The 20533-nt window shown below is 38.7% G+C and overlaps 2 protein-coding genes across 6 annotated transcripts in view; one reads left to right on the top strand and one right to left on the bottom strand.

Annotated features, from left to right (window-relative positions):
* Window positions 1-20533, bottom strand: part of ARHGAP6 (Rho GTPase activating protein 6) — a 549115-nt gene that overhangs the window by 166164 nt on the left and 362418 nt on the right. The window contains exon 1 of one of the 3 annotated variants that reach the window (XM_063660362.1): window positions 17232-17251. The exons of the other annotated variants lie outside the window; for them this stretch is intronic. The gene's annotated coding sequence lies outside the window, so the exon portion shown is untranslated. Of the gene's footprint in view, window positions 1-17231; window positions 17252-20533 lie in introns of those variants that run through there. 3 annotated transcript variants of the gene reach the window in all.
* On the top strand, window positions 857-8330 carry AMELX (amelogenin X-linked). Of its 3 annotated transcripts, XM_054470949.2 has the most exons (7): window positions 857-1032; window positions 2347-2412; window positions 4339-4386; window positions 5665-5706; window positions 5798-5839; window positions 6110-6535; window positions 8176-8330. In XM_054470949.2, exons 2-7 carry the CDS (start codon window positions 2359-2361, stop codon window positions 8179-8181), a joined length of 618 nt encoding a protein of 205 aa, XP_054326924.1. In that variant the 5' UTR covers window positions 857-1032; window positions 2347-2358; the 3' UTR covers window positions 8182-8330. The 3 variants fall into 3 exon arrangements, with proteins under 3 accessions (XP_054326924.1, XP_054326926.1, XP_054326925.1); XM_054470950.2 differs by lacking the exon at window positions 5665-5706 and having other exon boundaries at window positions 868-1032; XM_054470951.2 differs by lacking the exons at window positions 4339-4386; window positions 5665-5706 and having other exon boundaries at window positions 866-1032.

Below are 20533 nucleotides of genomic sequence, written 5' to 3' on the forward strand. Positions count from 1 at the left end.
TGGTCATTGCTTAGGGAAAGGAGAGGCTGCTGAGAACACGGAAACAAAGTAGCTAGCCAGACAGTTAAGAGACTCTGAAAAATAGAGAGGAATTTGGGTTTGCCTGTATGAGAAAGTGGGATTGGGCCAGAAGGATGTGGGCAAAGAAGGGCCGCCATACTGAGAGGCCAAGCTGCTCTGTGAGATGGGAGGCAAAGGACAACATCCCCTGTGACATGAGTTTGTTTGTAAAAAACAAAATTTACTTTAAAATGTGCTGTCTGGTGTGCACTCCTTGCCTCGTAGTATAGATCATCAGTAAAAGTTTTGCTACTGCAAGAACCTTAAGTTCCTGATTGTTTTTATGGCAGATGGGTTTCAGCACGGGGTCGAGAAGGGGCTTTGTCCCCTGTTTTGGTGGACACCAGAGTGGTGATAAAGGAGTAGCCAAAGAGAACAGAGAAAAATACCTTCAATGGAAGCAGATAATAGAGCAGTGGTGATCCCAAAATTACAATTCCTCAGACAGATACTAGAGAGAGCTTTGGGGTTTTACCCAAATGGGAATTTGAATCAATTTCTCCTGATCTGAAAGGGCTGGAAAAATCCTGGAGGATGTCCAGATTACACTAGAGAATCTCAACCACCTAGCTTGATTTTTGTAAAGAACAATGTTGTTTGCTAGAACTGAGGAAAAGGCGATGGCAGAGCAGCTTTTTAAAAATAAATCTGAATATATCAACATGTGCAGTCAACTAATTTGCTGACTTCAAAATAGCCTGATGAAACTCTTTGCCTGTTAAACCTATTATTGCCCGTAATGAAAGATTCCATATGCACTAATCACAACATACAGCCTTATGTCTGATCATAGCTTCTAAAAAATCATGATACAGGGATTTTTAGTTATACTCAACACATTTTTCCTTTAGAAACCGGATTGGTTGTTACAGATGCCATGAATGATATAAATTGAGCTCGCAGTTGGAAGAAATCTAAAGGATCAAGCATCCCTGAGTTTCAAACAGAAACTTGCACTGAATACATTCAAAGGTATGTGGATTTTATTTATAATTTGATATCCTTTTTATTGTGCTTATTTCTTTCTCTGCATTTCTTTTAAAAGATATAAATGTATTCTACATTTCTAATACTATATGCCATCAATAGTTACTTTTTAGTTGGCCCATAATTAAATTAGACTCTGATTACTGAAATGATTTTTTTTTAACTTTATAATGCAACAAAGTGCTTGTCTAACTCCAAAGGTCTTTCTTGGCCACATTTCACAGTAAAATAGTTATTTTAATTAATTATCGATTAAAGTAAAAATAATACATTCACAGGCTGTGATCTACTACTTTGAAAAGCTTTTTATTTAATTACATAAAATAGAACCATCAATGAAGTATTTTTTCTCATTAACCAAAACAAACAAACAAACAAAAAACAAATTTAGGAGTTAGGAAACTTCAGTGTACTTTTCACAGACAGCATTATTACACGTAATATTCACTTCTTATAAAAAATTTAAGGTCTTTCTTCTGACAGTTTTCCCAATTGGTTAATAATTTGTGCCACAAATCAATGTGCGCATTTTAGGAGGACCTGTTTTGCTTAACGTCCCAAGGGTTTTATTTATAGAATAATTACAGTGCAACATCAAACAAAATGAAGATTCCATTGAAAGAAAATGAAACCTCTTAGGGAGAAAGTATTCAAAATTCATTGAAGAATCACATAAAATTAGTACCATCCTCTCCTGTTGGTTCAGCCACATCTTTTGCTCCACAATCTGGAGCTCAGAGATGTTACTGGAGGGTCTTACCTGAAGTTCTGTAGATAGGAATTTCTGGAACTAAAATCTATCTTGGCAAATTAATATATTTTCTCAAATGATTAGTCCTTGATTTTAACAGTAGCAATGCCCAGGTAGACTGTGCACAAGACATTTCTCCTTGTTCTAAAATTATAAAATACTGTGCACTTTGATGATCTTCCCAACCTTTAGGGCCAACTTTATTCCTTTAATCATTAATTATAAATACAATTTAGCTTCTATGACTATGGGCTGTATAGGCATAGGAAAATGGCATGCAAAGTCATATGAGGATAGATCATTCATGTCCCTGAAACTTGTTTAGCCCTCAACCTAAATTAAATGCATCTTTATCACTATTGTGACTCCAGAAACAATGAAATAGGCTGAGAGCTGGAAATCACATATGACTGAAGTAAATTCACAAAGAATGGCTCCATCCTTCTTCCTAGCAATAGACTAACGTAGATTATGTGTGTTTTATGGAGCATTCATTACATCCATGTTTGAGAAGAGATGAGAAAAGCGGATGTTGACTTACATTTCAGAACCATCAAGAAATGGGGACCTGGATTTTATTTGCCTGCCTCCTGGGAGCAGCTTTTGCCATGCCTGTGAGTAAAACACCCCTTGCATAAGTCAGTGTCCAATTTCACAAGCTTGGACATAAAAATCTGCCCATATTTGGTGAAATTAGGGTTTAAAACAGTATGAGATCAGATGTCTTCATACGTCTCCGGGTTGAAGAAACACTTCAGGAGCTTGTTTTAAAAAGGTATATTCTCAAATGCCTCTACCAAAAATTCTGATTTGGTACAGCTGGGGCGGGGCCCAGGACTATGCATTTTTATAAGCACCCCAGGAGATTCTGTTGGAACCCTTAGCTTGTAAATACCACCACCCATCTCTAGATGGAGCAAGCTTTTAGAAGGGACCCTTGAAAGGTCTCCAGAGAAAGTGCTCAACCAGCTTTGGACGAATATTACAGAGATGCCAGTTTTGTCTAAAACCCAGTTCCTCTCAAGATTCCAAATCTCTTCCTGCCCTCCACATATTGCTGCTGTTACCCCTCAGGGGGTAAGATTTTTGTGTTAGGAATCCACTTTTTGAGCCACCTTCCTGTTCTCAGAGGCCCCACCTCTTTGGGTACATCTGATAAGTAGGTGACTTTTTTGTGGTTGCCCGGGATCCTGCCTACACCCAATACATAGTGATATATTTTATATTCAAATGTATTAAAGATCAGGACATTAGACCCACTCTGTCTGGACACAGGTGCATAAGGGCAGAGAACTCAGATCACATGCACGCCAAGCAGGCTGCATCTGCTTTTTGGTGGAATAAAGAGCAGTTGATACAACCAGAAGCCAGCAAGCTTGCACCCCTGCCTCCTCTCTTCCTCTCTCACCCACAAAACCAAGATTCTGTGCTCTGACTTCCTGAAATCCTGCATTGCAGGGATTCCTAGTTTCTTCAGGGGTCCCTGCCTTACAAATTCAGCCCTTTTCCCACTCTCTAAGATGGTATTGTTCAAGAGGGTATAGGACCTGACTAAAACCATTCACATCCAGATGAGAGAGAATAAACCTTCCCATGAAATGTGAGCATGTTTAAAGAATATAATAGAGCCAATCCTAAATGAGGCCAACGTCTGAGGGAGATTTTCTGCATGACCGTCTCTCCTCCCTGGACCCCAGGCACAACCAGAGTTCCACAATACAGGCACCAGACACTTGGCCCCCACTTTTGAGAGGATAGACAGTCCTGATTCAGATCATCATTCAGGTGGCCTTTTATTTTTAACTTTAAAATTTTTCTGCCATAAAACCGTTGGCAGAATAATAAAAAAAGGTCGGCCTAAACATCATAAATCAACTCTTTCATTTTCCACGGGATTTATAATGTTTCCACTTTGCTCCACCCATCTTGTTCTGGCATTCATCAATAATTCCCACCTTGTGGTTTCTTTTGTGGCTTCTTTTGTTGTATGGAAGTGTTGTTTACTTTGCATGTCAATTATGAGAAATCCCTTTGATACTTAAAAGTACTTGACCACCTCCTGACCTACAAGGGAACATTCCTGAGACAATTCTCTCCTTGTTGATATTTCTTTATTGTGTAAGAGAAACACACTTCTCTCCCCAATACGGGGTGAGTTTTGTCAGCAAGTAAACTGTTGGGCAGGATAGGGTAGGATTCATTGAAAACACTGGGCGTGGGGGTGGGATGTTGTCCAGATCACTGGAGAATAAATGTGTGCTGGTTTCCGCTTCCAGGTCTCCAACCATAAGGCTATAACCCCAGGAACAGCTGTTCTGAACCTCTTTAAAATAAGAGGTCTCCTCTTCTACACAGCACATTTATTCAAACTAAAAACAGACCTCAAGTATATTCTGCACTATATAGATTTTTTTAAAGTAGCTTCAGTCTCCTTTAATGTGAACAATTGCATACTGACTTAATCTCTTCCTCTCTCTTCTCTTCCTTCACTCTCTCCCTTCCTCTCTCCTCCTATTCTCCTCCTCTCCTCCCTATAAAAGCTACCACCTCATCCTGGGCACCCTGGTTATATCAACTTCAGCTATGAGGTAATTTTTCTCTTTACTAATTTTGACCATTGTTTGCGTTAACAATGCCCTGGGCTCTGTAAAGAATAGTGTGTTGATTCTTTATCCCAGATGTTTCTCAAGCGGTCCTGATTTTACAGTTCCTACCACCAGCTTCCCTGTTTAAGCTCTGATGGTTGGCCTCAAGCCTGTGTCGTCCCAGCAGCCTCCCGCCTGGCTACTCTGACTCAGTCTGTCCTCCTAAATATGGCCGTAAGCTTACCCATCATGAACCACTACTCAGGGAGGCTCCATGATAGGGCAAAAAGTAAACTCTGACCAGCTTGGTTCTATCCCAGCTAATAAAACGTAAGGATTAGGTAAGATGTTATTTAAGACTCTTTCCAGCTCAAAAAACTCCTGATTCTAAGATTAAGTCACACTCTATGTGTGTCTCTCATTTGCCTCTGCTGAAATATTAGTGACTAAGTGGTATAGGAGAGACTCCGCAGAACAGTGGAATGCATGAGTTTTGGACATTGGGTTTGAGGTTCTCCTCAACCTCTTACTAACTGTATGACTTTGGGCAAATCATTTCCTCTTTCTGGAACCCTGGTTTCCTCATCTGGAGAAAGGAAATAATTATAATAACCATATTTCAAAATATTGTTTGGAGAGTAATATAGTTAATGAATATGAAAAGTGCTTTGTCAAGTATAATATGAGCAAGGTTACTAATTATTTTTTGTATCGATCAAATGCCGTATTACTATATAAAGAATCCTCAAACCTAAGGCTAACCAAGTATATATACTGTTCAGAAAGGAATAAGATTCTTACTTCTCTCACAGGTTCAGGTAACAATCTATGAGTTTATTTACTTATAAAAGCTGAAGACAAATGTTAGTAAGATTTTGAGGCAAGATTTTCTGTTAAACCTAAAAGATTGACACATCTGATCAGTCAATCTGTGTTTCTAGGATGAGGGACAGTGTTTGCACCTCTCTTTTTCCCATTGTGACATCAAAGAAAAAAATGAAATTAACATCATGTCATATTATTATGTCATAATTTTGTGTTTGTTTTGCTCTTACAATGAAAAGAAGGAACTATGGAATTAAACAGATTTACTCCCTGTGTAACCTCAGTCAAGTTAATGAATCTCTTTAACTCCCCATGACCTTATCTAAAAAGTGAGAGTAATAATATTTGCCTCCTAGCATATGAGAAAAGATGAAGAATGTGTGTGATGGATGTAAACACAGTGCCTGACACACAGGAAGCACCCAACAAATGTTTACCTTCTTCTTTCTTTTGTAGAACTCACATTCTCAGGCTATCAATGTTGACAGGACTGCATTAGTGAGTCTATATTTCATACTGCATCAGTGAGTTTCTATATTGGATGAAAGTAAATTAAATCAAATGGGTTCTAATATCTTTTTCTCTTAAGGTGCTTACCCCTTTGAAGTGGTACCAGAGCATAAGGCCACCGGTATGTAGACATTTTGTTCTTTATTCCCTGAAAATATTAGGCATGCATTAAAATTCCCATATTAAGTGAAATATCATGTCTACTCCATATACAGACATTAATGGGAAATTTAGTTTGTAAAAAATCATATCTGGGTACACAGTTACAGATTTTTGCAAAGGAAAAATGAATAAAATATTCTTATAGCCATAATGGCAAAGAAAACACTGCTGCTTCTCTGGTTGGAGTCACCTGAGCCAATGGTAAACCTGCCTCTCTGTTTCTCACCAGTACCCTTCCTATGGTTACGAGCCCATGGGTGGATGGCTGCACCACCAAATCATCCCCGTGCTGTCCCAACAGCACCCCCCGACTCACACCCTGCAGCCTCATCACCACATCCCAGTGGTGCCAGCTCAGCAGCCCGTGATCCCCCAGCAACCAATGATGCCCGTTCCTGGCCAACACTCCATGACTCCAACCCAACACCACCAGCCAAACCTCCTTCCGCCCGCCCAGCAGCCCTACCAGCCCCAGCCTGTTCAGCCACAGCCTCACCAGCCCATGCAGCCCCAGCCACCTGTGCACCCCATGCAGCCCCTGCCGCCACAGCCACCTCTGCCTCCGATGTTCCCCATGCAGCCCCTGCCTCCCATGCTTCCTGATCTGACTCTGGAAGCTTGGCCATCAACAGACAAGACCAAGCGGGAGGAAGTGGTGAGTATATTTTGAAGCCACTACAATGCAAATCCTGTGAAAATGGTGCAGCAAAATAGGCCCCAGAGTTCTAAGGTCTCCGACAACCAAGGGTCTACAGTTGTAGTAGTTACAGATCTATGATTCTATTAGTCCAAGCAATATGCTATACCTTTATATTAAAAACAAATTCATCTAAATGGCTTGGTAATTAAGACCACAGTTTTTATGGTAGGTTTCAATTTTACTATTACTGAATTTCTACCAGAATATATATTACCAAAACCCATTAATAGAAATATATATTACTAAACCCCATGAATTTTAAGGGCAACAGCATAAGGGAATATCAGTTCTCCTTATATTTCAAAGGTTTGACTAGCAAGAATAGGCTAGAGTTGCACTGAAGGCTTAAGAAAAGAGGGAGCGGGTAATATTGAGAGTGCAAATATCTGAACAGGCTACAAAAGGTAGAGGGGAAATCTCTTCAAAAACCTACAGGAAGATTCCCCGTTTCCAGTAGTTTTCAATCTAACTTGGAGGCGGCTAAACTAAACATACTGTTAGATTCCTTTTCTGTACTGGGATTCTATAGATGATTAAGCTTTTAGCAAGAAGTTACTGCAATTTAGCACTAAATCTTCCATTGCAAGCAGCTCTTACAAATGAATGGGAATAGTCAACAAAACAACCTTAATCTACATCCATAAAGTCTTACTTCTATGTATACGAGATTATGTGATCCTATGATGTATATGTATCCAACTGTAATTCCAATTTATACATGTTATTGATGATTTGCTACTGAGAAGAAGAGAGAAGTGAGGTGGAAATGACCAGGATAAGAAGCCAGGACACAAAGGTTCCAGTTCTGGCTTTGCGCTCAAAGAGGAGGCAGTATTGTAAAAGTTACTTCAAATGTATGGGTGTTTTATTTTCTTTTAAATGGGGAAAAATGACGAAATCAGATTATTTTCAAGTCTCTGTCCAATTATAAATACCGTAGTTTCTGAATTTAAAAAAATCATAATATATGTCATAAATGGCTTCATAATTGTGAGCATGTTTACGGAAAATATGGGGCAGAATTTTTTGAAAACTGATTGAATCCCAAGTAGTCTGGTGCCTGTCATTGGCTATTCTAGTCCAAGGCACATGTTCTCTCTGTACATAGAAAATGCATTTATTTATCTCTTTATTAATAATTAATACCATGAACTTTATAATGTGCTCACATTTATGTGAGCTATTTATGGAAAAGTGACTTTGGGCAGATAGTTTGAACTCTTTAAAACTCAGTTTCTTCTTGTGTAAAATTTGAGTATAAACATTGATAGTTTATCTTAGAGTTGTTTTATGGAAAACAAAATAGCGTGATAAGCTTGGAGCCTGACATGCAAGACGTACCCCCTGAAAAGGTAGCAATTGTTATTTTATTATAAAATAATAGGCTTTAAGTGTCCTGAAGGTGGAAGCAGTCCTCATGGACACCTAATATCTAATGACAACGAAATAACAAAGAAACTTCAGAAATTATAGAGTTCAACTTAAATGGTTGTACATTGTTTTGACAAAGCTGAAGCCAGACATGTTATTGTAAATGGTACTCACTAGGAACATTTGTAAATTATTTTAACTGTTCTTTTGCAATTTTTTTTCAGGACTAAAAGATCAGAAGATGAGAGGGGAATGAATACTTCAGATGCTTTCAGGAATGACACAAGAACACAATGATTTTTGCTTATAATCACTTTACTTAGCAAATTCTGTAACTAAAAAAGTACCATTAGCAGACAATAAAATGCATTAAAAATCATTCTTGTCTTTGTGTTGAATGAAACTTAAATTTTCCTATCATTTGAGATGATATATTATGAATGAGTATTCTTGAATAAGGTAGGAACTGCTCATTTAGTCATACAAATTCACCATTTGGCAAGCAAATAAGGAATATATTTCTTTTTAGAGAAAATTTAAATTATACTCTCTCAAATCTTTTTTAAAAAACAAAGTTTATACATCAGTTAAAACAGTTGATAAAATGAAAATTTAAGAATACGTACAATAACTAAAACCTGAACCAAATGAAGGGAAGTTTATATGAAAAATTCTTTACGTTAAGAAAGATAAACTTTTGAAGAATGTTTATATTACGAAACAAAATAGGACGTGGAACACTGGCTTTATACTTCACACCACATTGGCAATCAAAATCTGGTCTTTTGATCTCATTCTATGGAAAAAGATTTTTAAATGAAATTATGTGACATGCATAATAATGTACTGAATTTAAAGTTATTCAAGTAATTTGTTTTCCCCAAAAAATGTTATCAATGGAGCTTCAAATAGAGAATTACAGTGATTTTAAATACAAGTCATTTCTTTTACCTCATAACTTTAAGATAAATTGTACTGCATAGTCTTCAAAATGTTAACAAATGCATAAAATGGACTCAAAACAAGTTTTCTTTCCCACTCATATTTATATTTGAATCCTTTTTTCTTCCTACACCCACACAGAATTGTAAACAGTCTTTGCAGGGTTTATATTACACAAACCCATGGTAACTTTATTCCAGTACCTTTATGATTAAGGCCCCTTAATCATTTTCTGGAATGAATAAACATAACTTTACTGGGAGGCTGTCAATATTCAAACAAATAACTTGATTTTAAAGAATTTAGATTCAATTTTTTTAAAGGTAGAAAAGCTTTTAATCAATTGGCATGGACCAATTCTAATCAACTGAGTCAATATTTATTAAGCACACTCTAGGGCAAAGCACTATTCCATGTGCTGGTGAAAAGAGAAAGGCCCCATCCTTAAGGAATCTAGAATCTACCAAAGGGGTAAAATAAGCCCACAAATAACAATTAAAAAGGCCAAATGGTATTAATACTATGACAGAAGTACAGTCAAAATACTCTGGCAAATATGGCAAATACCCTTGGCTAGCTGTCCGACAGCTTTCCTCACCACTCCTTTCCTGTTGGCAGAGCTGGAATCAATCCCAGCATTCAGCCACAGTTTCCAAATCAAAATTCAGATATGTAGTGTGATAATACAGTGGAATGTTTCAAACCAGAGACATACATTAACTGGTAATTATACTCTATACTTGCACTGTCAAATATGGTAGTCCTGTCCTATGTGGCTATTTAAATGTAAATAAATTAAAATTAAATAAAAGTTAAAATTCAATTCCTCCATCATAGTAGACACATTTTAAGTGCTAAATAGCCACATGGGGCTAGTGGCTACCATACTGGACAACACAGATACAGAATATTTCCATCACCATTCAGTTTTATCAGACAGCATTGCTCTATGTATTACTTCTTGAAGTTGAAAAATAATTCTTATTAATTCAAATATTTTAAACAAAAGATGAAACAAAAACAGATTTGCTGGTTGAAAGTGAAAATCTCAACTACCCACAGCAAGTTGTTCCCCAAGCATGCCAGTAATCCTGATCCTGTATGAGAATTTTCTAAGAACTGTAGAAGTGCCATTCTCTTCTTCAGGCCAAACTTCACATACTAAAATGGCTTCCCCTCTAGCTTTCATTTAGAACAGATAAATCCAGAGTTCAGAAGATATTTACATTCTTTTCTATTTTGTGGTTCAAACTAATAGTGCAACATAACATAGAGGGAGGCACACATTCACGTTACACAGACTCACACACCCATAACCACGCATGCCTTCTGGGTTTACCTGTAGTAAAAAGACACATGTGGAGACATGTGCCATTTGAGTAACTTGAAATTTTAAATAAAACTTCTTTCCATTACAGTCATTTAGAGAATGATTATGTGGTTATGGTATTCATTATTACCACCAAGACATACTACAGTTCTTCCAATACAAAAATTATATCAAGAAAAAAATGATCAAGCTGCGCATTTCATTTCCAAGCAATGCCAAGTTTACCATCCCCTTTCTCAACTCCACACAAAATAAAAATACAGACTTTTCTCTAAATCTGAAGTTTTTCCTTTGGTAGTAAACAATAGCTGAAAATACAAAGACTGAGTTTAAGGCCAAGAGTTTTAAAAAGAAAATAAACTAGTAGACAACTGTATTAATTGGGAAAAAATAACCCAAGAGGTCCTACTATGAACAGCTTAACATGAGACTAACAAGAGAAAAACGACTTCAACCAATTTCCTAAATTTCCAGAACATAGTAGCATTTAGTAGTACTCCACATTGCTTTAATAAAATAGTCATCAGCTTATGTCTGTTGTGAAATTCTTGTTAGTTGGAGTTTTTACTTATTTTTGTGATTTGGCTTTCAATTCCTTTTGCCCCTATTTGATCTGGAGCCTTATCAGCAAGGGCCATAGGCTGACATTTAGATATTAAAAATACATCCCTGTTGGGAAAAGTCCGTGCTGGCCTCATTTGAAACACCTGACTCTCCCAGATGATAAATAATTATTGAGGAATAAGATTGGGCTGGGAGTGGTGAGGATTTGAAGAGAGAAGAAAGGAGTGGTCATTTGGGTTCAAAACATTTACCCCAATAAATCACACTTGAATCCTCTATCACAAAATCTAAATTAATAAAGCCCATTTGCAAATATCATTGTCCTATGGTCAACAAAAAACACCACAGGACCCAGAATTCACTTTACTATTAATTTTAAAAATGAACAATACTAAAATCTCAATTCCTCCAAACAGCCAAATTTTGTTTGCCTCTCCAAATAATTTTCCATGCTTCATATTTGGCCATGGAATGTGCAGGCTCTGGGGGTGTCAGTTAAGTGTCCGCAGAAGCACAAAGCTGGCTTTCCAGTGTGGTGGTAGGGGGTGCAGCCTCCATAACCAAACCATTTGATTCACAATCATGACCATTGCCTATCTGCTGTGGAAACTTGGACAATTTTTTTAGCCTCTCTATGGCTCAGTACACTCGTCTATAAAATGTACTAATATCATGCTCTGCTCTGAGTCTTTTCATGTTAATGAGCCCCAAGCTCAATAAATGTTAGCTACAGTTCTTACAATCAGAAAGAGAGCTTTGACCTGCCTCTGTAGACTCCCAAAGAGAACACTACCCAGTTGGAAGCAGGAGTGATACAAAATTTGGATATAACATGGAAGTTTTTGATGCCACAGGCACTGAAGTACATCATGTTTGTCTTTTTTTTTGAGACAGAGTCTTGCTCTGTCACCCAGGCTGGAGTGCAGTGGTGTGATCTTGGCTCGCTGCAACTTCCGCCTCCTGGGTTCAAGTGATCCTCCAGCCTCAGCCTCCCAAGTAGCTGGGATTACAAGAGTGAGCCACCACACCCAGCTAATTTTTGTATTTTTAGTAGAAACGGGGTTTCACCATGTTGGCCAGGCTGGTCTTGAACTCCTGACCTCAAGTGATCTGCCCACCTCTGCCTCCCAAAGCACTAGGATTACAGGTGTGAGCCACTGTGCCCGGCCCATGTCCGTCATTTATCAGTGCATCACTCTGACAATGTAGCCACCTGAGCACCTCCCTTACTGATTGTGACCCTAAATGATCTTCGCCTTCTCCTACCTGATATCCCCAGACACTGTTTGCTGCCTCCAAGACAAGCCTTCATCCTCAATTCACCACTCTGAGGGTAACAGGAAGAGCAACACCAGGCAAGTGTGATGGGGGCGCTCCACTAGGTGGAGGCTAGAACTTGAGACCACCTCTCTCTGCATGTCTTCCTTTTACCTTCTTTCTAGGGCTGAGCCTTTGTGTACAGTGACTCCCAACTCAGACCCTTCCCTTGTCACTCTGGCATTGGCACAGTTCAGCTAATTCCACATTATAAGGATTTCATTTTTCTTTTACTTTTTTTTTTTTTTTTTTTTGAGACGGAGTCTCGCTCTGTCACCAGGCTGGAGTGCAGTGGCTCAATCTCGGCTCACTGCAATCACCGCCTCCCAGGTTCAAGCGATTCCCCTGCCTCAGCCTCCTGAGTAGCTGGGACTACAGCCAGGCACCACCATGCCCGGCTAATTTTTTGTATTTTAGTAGAGACAGGGTTTTACCATGTTGGCCAGGATTGCTCAATCTCCTGACCTCCTGATCTGCCCGCCTCGGCCACCCAAAGTGATGGGATCACAGGCGCGAGCCACTGCACCCGGCCTTTACCAAACCGTTTTCCTCTAGATGAGTGGTTCTTAAGCAGGTACAGTTGTGTCTCCTAGGGGACCTTTGGCAATGTCTGGAGTCACAACAGGGATCTAAACAAATCAAAACAGCTTGGAGAGTGGTAGGAGTGTTAAGGAGAATTTGCAAAATAAAGAAAGTGCTGTCCCGTGATTAAGTCAGCTAATGTCTCTAAATCAAAACTATCCTGTTAAAAGCCCAGATTTTACCACTACACAATATATCCATGTAAGAAAGCATGTCTACCCTCTAAATCTATAAAATAAAAAAAGTAAATTAAAACAAATTTTTTAAAAACCGTCCGACAGAAGTTAGAATAGTTATTTGCTTCTTCAGAACTTACTTAGAAGTGAGTGTGTTATTTGTTTCTTGGGAGGTTACAAGAAGCTTGTCTCCTGTGAGTTAATTTTTCCTGCTTGTTTGACCTTCTAAAGATGTGCTAAGGAGCTAATTGTAAATCAGACTGAAGAACCTCTGAAAGTGATTGTGTCTACCTGAGTGATAAAGAGGAGAAAATAATCAATTTAGCCATGAGTGTAACTACTGAATTCAAGGTTATTCAATTAGTCTGGGATAAGTTCTGTTCTGAGATTTGCTTGGATCTGGCAGAATAATGAGAAATGAGTGGTTCTGTCCATATAAAGTGGGCAGTAATTTAAGATGCCTTAATTCTCATGATTTTCAGAACCACCACTCTCCAAAAGAATGATTCGTTTGATTAAGAAGTTTTTGTTACAAAATTGTTACAGAATAAAACCCCTACAGCCATGGAGAATACAAAGCAGTGTATTGTAAGGAGATAAGACGATTAAGCACTGACCTTAGGCAGCTGAGAATATCTGACAGACCCAGGCCATCGAACACCCTATCTGTCCAAATAACCAACTCAAGGCACTTCTGAAGTGAGGATCTCCCTGCCTCCTTGCTGCTGTATCCCAAACATCCGGGAGCAGCCATCAGTGACCCTCACCTCAATGCCACCTCTTCTAGAAATCTTCTCTCAGTGCTCTACATTGGCTGGCACTCCTGGAAGTGAGGTTCCCCTGTCTCCTTGCCCCCATATCCACACATCTGGGAGCAGCCATCAATGACCATCACCTCAATGTCACCTCTTCTAGAAACCTCTCTCGCTAGTCCACAGGGCTGGAGTGCACAGGCTCAGAGGTTTCCCAGGATATGTTGACCACGCCTCTATTTCAAACAACTGCTTCTTTCTACTTTTGTCTCCCCCCTAGCTGGCAAGTTCCTTGAGGCAGATTTAGAAAAATACCTGGAAATTGGTCAGTGTGCTTAATATCTGCTCAATGAGCCATCGTTAGCATTAAACACCCAGGATGCTGTCATATAAAAGTAATGATAATAATAACACTGAACATTTACTGGGCTCATTATATTTCAGGCACTATTCTAAGCACATGACATGTATTAGCTCATTTAATTCTCACAGCATTATAGTATTGTCTCTATCACCAATTTACAAATGAGGGGTTGAACTTTAAATTTTAACAAGAAGTTAGGCTCTTTTAAAACACACACACACTGCCCCATTTTTGATGAGTACCATTTGAAAGATAAACTAATTCGTCATCCGCCTCTAGGATTCTAATTAAACAACCTATAGCTATTTTTAATGGCAAATGTAAATTCAACTCCATTAGAGTCATGAAGCTTGTCTCCTGTGACTTAATTTTTCCTGCCCATTTGTCCTCCCAAAAATATACTAGAGAGCTAACTGTAACTCAAAATGAAGAATCCCTAACTCATTAAATGCTCTGTAGTTGCATGAGGGAGTTGCCTCTTGTGCTAAACTGCCAAAGATGGGGAGGAGACAGCTACAAACATAGGAAAGTATCCCCTACGCTAGGACAACATTGCCATGGCAACCAGGGTAAGGGCAACCAGCTTTGAGTGTCAACCTGCTCATGGATGGTCCTCATGCCTTCTCTAGTTCCAAAGGATGGATTGAAAACAAATAAACGCAAGTCCAGTGCTCGTAGAAACCACAAGGCCTTGTCTTTCTCTCACTGATTAGTTCAATAAAATAATCATGTGTTTTAGGAGACCCAGGCCTTGGCCCTCCCCTATCTTCCTTCCCAGACAGCCCACTGAACACACATTCAACACATACAGAAAGCCCATTTTAAGCAGCATTCTGAAATTCACTGAGAATGACAAGAATAATAAGGCTACTGATATATCCCTACCATGACATTGAAGCAGAACTAATTGGCTTGCATACTCTCTCTACCTGGCATTTAGTGCCCAGATTAAAACAGATGACAAAGTTCAAATATCCCAGTAGCTTCCTGCACTGCAGCCTCTACAAATGTTAGCTATCAAGGCAGCAGTCCAAACTGGCTCCTTCCATAGGGTCCTGACTAGGTAAGGAAATGTTTGCAAATTTGCACAGCTGCATGCAATAACGAATTCAGGCTCTGCAGGTTTACAAAATCCCATCTTCTCTCCGTGATTAGGAACTTGGGATCAACTTGTTTTCCACAAACGATTTTTCTTAATCTGGAAGTAGGTACAACAGAGGAACTTCAAAATCTGTTTCTTTTAAGACAATTCTCAATTTTTAAAGTACGTATTAAACATGGCTAAAATGTGCAGTTCTTATCAGCAGGATTTACAATGACACTTGGAAAGCAATGGGATTTACTGCTTTTGTGGCTTTTTTCCCCATTCTGGTAGTGAAAAAATGTTCCCAATAAACAGTAATAGATATCCAAAAATCTGCAATCACCACCACATTAGTTGATTTGATAGTTGCTATTACTGTAAATAATCAGAATCACAATAAAAAGTCTATGCCTACAAAATGAAATCACTTAACAAACTGTAAATAATCATAATCTAAGAGCAGCAAATTTTCTTCAAAAGCAACTTGGCTTTTAACAAACTAAATAATTCATATATATTTTAATTACTTTATACCTATGGTGGCATGTGCACATGATAGAGAGAGGAAGAAATTTGCAAATGAATTGATGTGGCCGGATCATATTGTTTAAGGTAATAGATCACCAATCTGTAGAAAAGCCAGTGATTTCACTTTCTTGGTGTTAAAACACTATTCACCAAATAAACCAATATAAGTTTAGGAAGGATTCAAAGCAGCTTTTACTTGTAGCTATATGAAACCAGCAAGTATTTAATTAGGCTCTGTGAACACTTCCGTAACAATCTAAATTAATATTCTGAAAAGATGAGTTTTAAGGTTCTTTCTATGAAATCATTAAAGAAAAAACCCTGGAATCATTAGAAAAAAATAAAATTTGCACCAGATGCTACCTTTATTGTATGCAAACTACAAAACCAAAGTTTTCTGAACCAGCCATCTGTCTTTGCTGCATGGAGCGGCCACAGGACAGAGTTGAACCACATTTTGTGGTTCCACATTAGTACCCTAATCACTTATAGATGTTATAGAATCTTGATCCTTCATCATACTAAGGAAAAGGGCAACCTATGCCCTTGTCCCCAATCGTCAGTCATTGTATAGTACCCAATGATTGAGACCCAAAGAGAGACTCCATAGCAATGATGTTTTGGCTCATCCTGGATTAGTCTGGTGATCCTGGCAATGCCTGATTCACTCTGAACTTCAGTTTCCTTACCTCTAGCACAAAAACACTGGACTGGAAGATCACTAAGATCCATGCAACAGTAACATTATGAGCCAATGTGCATGTTAAAGTCAAATTCCATTGATTTTCAAATACTGAGAAAATAGCCAAAAGGAATGGTGCAGAAGAAATGGTGGGTCCTTACTATGATTTGCTCCGAACTTTCAATAAAAATATAAATGTCTTGGCAATGGTATGTAATATTCCAATAAGCCTGGTTTGAAGACTCTGAATTTACTCTTAAAGCAACAGGCAGAGACAGTGTGACTGTCGTTTGAACCACCTGAGCTTTGATGTTAAAAGAGACTCAAGCGCCAGGACACATTGAGCAAATCCCTCCAACGCTATTACTTCTCTCCTTCTTTCCTGCTTATGTTCACCTTTTCCAGATGCTGCTCTGGGATTATTATCCCATGGAATCTTTTATGTCCTTCTGGCTTGGGTCCTACCTTGCTTCTAGCAGTAGGCACGAAACACAGAGCCTGAAATACACACACCCTATCTTCTTACCTCTCCAGGGTTCTTACACCTCAGCAATAGCAGCAGCTCTAGGCAGTAGCGAGCCCCCATATTCCCCACGCAGAGCCCCTGTGCAGTGTGGGAACAGAGAAGGAGACAGGAGGCAGGGAGGGACACTGCTCAAAGTGCTAGAGGAGCCGGCCGGGCAGTCTCCCTGTCTGGAATGCACAACTAGAGGCTCTCGGAGGGAGAGAGCCTTGGGTCACTGTGATCCTCTGAGTCAGACACCCTGGGGAGCTCTTAGTTCTGAAAGTCCTCCCCAGGCACAGAAGGCTGAAAGCCCCCAAGCACCCACTAGGAAGAAAAGTGTAAAAGTTAAAAAGTTGAGATAAATGAGATAGACATATGGCAGTTTACAGTAGATGGTAGAAATGCAGTATGATTGCTGGAGGGAAAAAATCATTTGAAAAAAATGCTCACTCACATATCTGATGAGAGACTTGTATCCAGAATCTGAAGAACTCTTACAATTCAATAATAAAAAGACAACCTAATTGAAAAATAAGAAAAAAAACTGAATAAATATTTCTCTGAAGAAGATATACAAATGGCTGATAAGCATATGAAAAGATGCTTGATATCATTAGCCATCAGGGAAATGCAAATCAAAATCACAGTGAGGCTCATGCCGGTAATCCCAGCATTTTGAGAGGCCAAGGCGGGCGGATCACTTGAGCTCAGGAGTTCGAGATCAACCTGAGCAACATGGCAAAACCTCGTCTGTACAAAAATTAAAATAAAATAAAAAATAGCCTGGTGTGGTGGTACATGCCCATAGTTCCAGCTACTTGGGAGGCTGAAGTGGGAGGATCACCTGAGCCCAGGGAGGTCGAGGCTGAAGTGAACTGTGATTGTGCCACTGCATTCCAACCTAAGTGACAGAGTGAGACTCTATCTCAAAAAAAAAAAAAAAAAAAAAAAATTACCAGTGAGCTATCACATCACACCCACTAGGATAGCTTTAAAAAAAAAAAAAACTGTTGGTAAGGATGTGGAACCCTTACATACTGCTGGTGAGAATGTTTCTCCAAATGTTAAACATACATTTGCCATTATATTCAGCAATTCAACTTTTAGGTATATACCCAAGAAATATGGGCATGAAAAACATGTAAATCTGCACAAAAACTTGCATATGAATGTTCATAACAGCATTATTCATAATAGTCAAACAGTCAAAACAACCCAAATAATCCATCAACAGATGAAGGAATAAACAAAACGTGTCATATCCCTACAATAGAATATTATTCAGCCACAAAAAGGGATGAAGTACTGATAAATACTACAACATGGATGAACCTTGGGGACATTATACTGAGTGAAAAATGCCAGACACAAAAGACCAAATGAAATACTGGCTCTTATTCCCTTGCAACAATCATTCCCCAATTACACCAGGCTCTTCCGAGGTCACCATCACTCCTGCAAATTTACCTATGTGTTTTGGCAGAAACTACAGTGAGAGGAGGCTTCCATCTCAGTGTGGAGCTACAACCACTGGCCCCCAGCACATTCAGACCCTTCTTCTCAGCTCTGCTTCTAGGCCACTGACAAAAATTCTGTTCTGGCTTCATGGTTCAGCCCCACTCCTCCCCGACTCCTTCATTTCTGAGTAGTGGCTCCCTTCTCTCCATGTCTATGGTTCCTATCTGTGAGAGTTTTTTTGGAACTTACAGTTGCTCTTGTATATCAGGTAGTTGGCATCTCCAAAGAGATTAAATGCAACTTAAGCACAATGGACTCTCACAGTTCAGTGGGTTTTTCATAGCTGAAATTCAGTAATTAATTGTGACGCTCTGCCTTTTTCGCAGGGAAAGGATATACTTTTTTGAGCACTTAAACAAAAAAAATTAGGATATTGCCTCTAGGGGCCATTGTGCATTTTCACTATTATAAGTAAAAATGAACTTAGAAGGTGATGCCAATGAAGGAAGCAGTCCAATGAAGAAACTGCCACTATGGCCACTGGCTTAAAGAAAAGGTCGACATTCTTATGTAATTTTATCATCCACTAAGAGAAACACATTAGAGTTACTGACATTTTAATTATTAATTTTAATTCTTCTTTTTTTGCTTGTTTGTTTCCATATCCTTCATCTTTCCAAACTATTCCTGGGTACAATGGACCAATGCCCTTGAACATTATTTTCTTAACAATAACTAGTTCTATCCTGTGTCATGCTCAAGGTTTAGTTCGATCAGTGCATTCTGCTAACAGGACAGAAGTCTCAAAAGAAAGATTTGCTAGTGGCCCCAATTAGCTACAACACATAGTTTCTGGAGTCACATTTTTGGCCAATATGTAACTTTTGCCTATTCTGGGTTCGTCTTAAAAATCTCAACCTTTAAACCCTCGAAAGTATCCATTTTTAAAGGTTGATGCCATTGCCTTCTGAAAAATGTCGATGGAAGTGTGGAGGAGAAGAGAAGGCTTCCTGTCTAAGGATAACAAAGCTACAAATGAATGTTCCCCAAAGGGCCGGCTGTGTTCATTTTGTACTGAAATGTCCATACAGGCTGATTCTGAAACACACTCGAGTGTTGTGGGTAATAGATGTCAAAAAATAAAACTCAGGCACACGCTATGTTACTTTTTAAGGGAAAAAAGTGGGGGGAAATCAAAGGGTTTAACAATTTTATTCATTGGCTTACATTCAGCGACTCCGAAAATTTGGCCACTACTCAGGTTTGCAAATTTCTATGGAAAATGAACTGTGTTTGGCAAGCTCAACGAAATATGAGGCTGATAAAAAAAATGTTTCATGCTTTCTCAAGACCTTATGCCACTAACTGTGTGGGATTGGAAAAACTGTTTAAATGTCAATTTAAATACTGTAAATAAATGATTTTCTATACCCATATGAATTAATATAATTCTGTTGATTTCAGGCCATAACTTGAACTAAAGTTTCTTTGAATTTTGATGAGGAAATGTTTCACACACACACAACACAAACTTCAGATTAAGTAGTTTAGTTCGGTAGAGTTATGTTTCAGAGTCAGAAATGTTAATGCAATACTTTATTTTACACTATGGAGAACTGACTGAAAATTCGATTGACACTAAGGTTTTTACAAAGCAGGTCTTGAACTAAAAATAATTAGACCAAAAGAGATAAAAATATTATTGTAACAGCCCAAGCCATTATACAAAAAAACATGGTGGTAAATCCCATTGCAAAGTTCAAGACTCTCAAATACTATCTCCAAACTAATCATCTTTGTGTTTTATGGAGCCAACTATCCAGCTGCCTTCTTGACCCTTCTACCTGGTGTCTCAGGGTCGTCTCAAACTTCCCTTATCCACTAGTGAACTCTTGACTTTCTCTTCTGGCAAATGTTTTGGTATCCTAGCCTCCTACATCTTTAGAGGTGTTTACAAAGCATTTATCACAATGCCTGCCTGGTATGCAGCACTTGCTTAATCAATGTTGTTGTGGATGATGATGATGATTATTATTATTATTAAATAATGATTACTTTTATCCACCCAGTTAGTTGAGCCAGGAACTAAGTCATTTTCTTTATTCTCCTCTTCACTGCATGTTCTACTTTTAATCTATTACCAACTTCTGTCAACTCTGCATCCAAAATAAATCAGGAATCTGACCCCTCCTCTCCTTCTTTACTTTCATCACTCCAATTCCAGCCCCCATCATATTTCTCCCAAACAAATTTAGCAGCCTTCCAGACAACCTAGCCATCTGCTTTTGTCCTTACTCA

This window comes from Pongo pygmaeus, chromosome X, assembly GCF_028885625.2.
Source record: "Pongo pygmaeus isolate AG05252 chromosome X, NHGRI_mPonPyg2-v2.0_pri, whole genome shotgun sequence".
In the NCBI taxonomy this organism is placed as follows: Eukaryota; Metazoa; Chordata; class Mammalia; order Primates; family Hominidae; genus Pongo; species Pongo pygmaeus.

Excerpts from the sequence above, each read along its gene's own strand:
- AMELX (XM_054470949.2), top strand. The coding sequence starts at position 2,359 with ATGGGGACCTGGATTTTATTTGCCTGCCTCCTGGGAGCAGCTTTTGCC. Across the intron at positions 4,387-5,664 it reads ATATCAACTTCAGCTATGAG|AACTCACATTCTCAGGCTAT; the intron begins GTAATTTTTCTC and ends TTTCTTTTGTAG. Across the intron at positions 5,707-5,797 it reads ATGTTGACAGGACTGCATTA|GTGCTTACCCCTTTGAAGTG; the intron begins GTGAGTCTATAT and ends TTTTCTCTTAAG.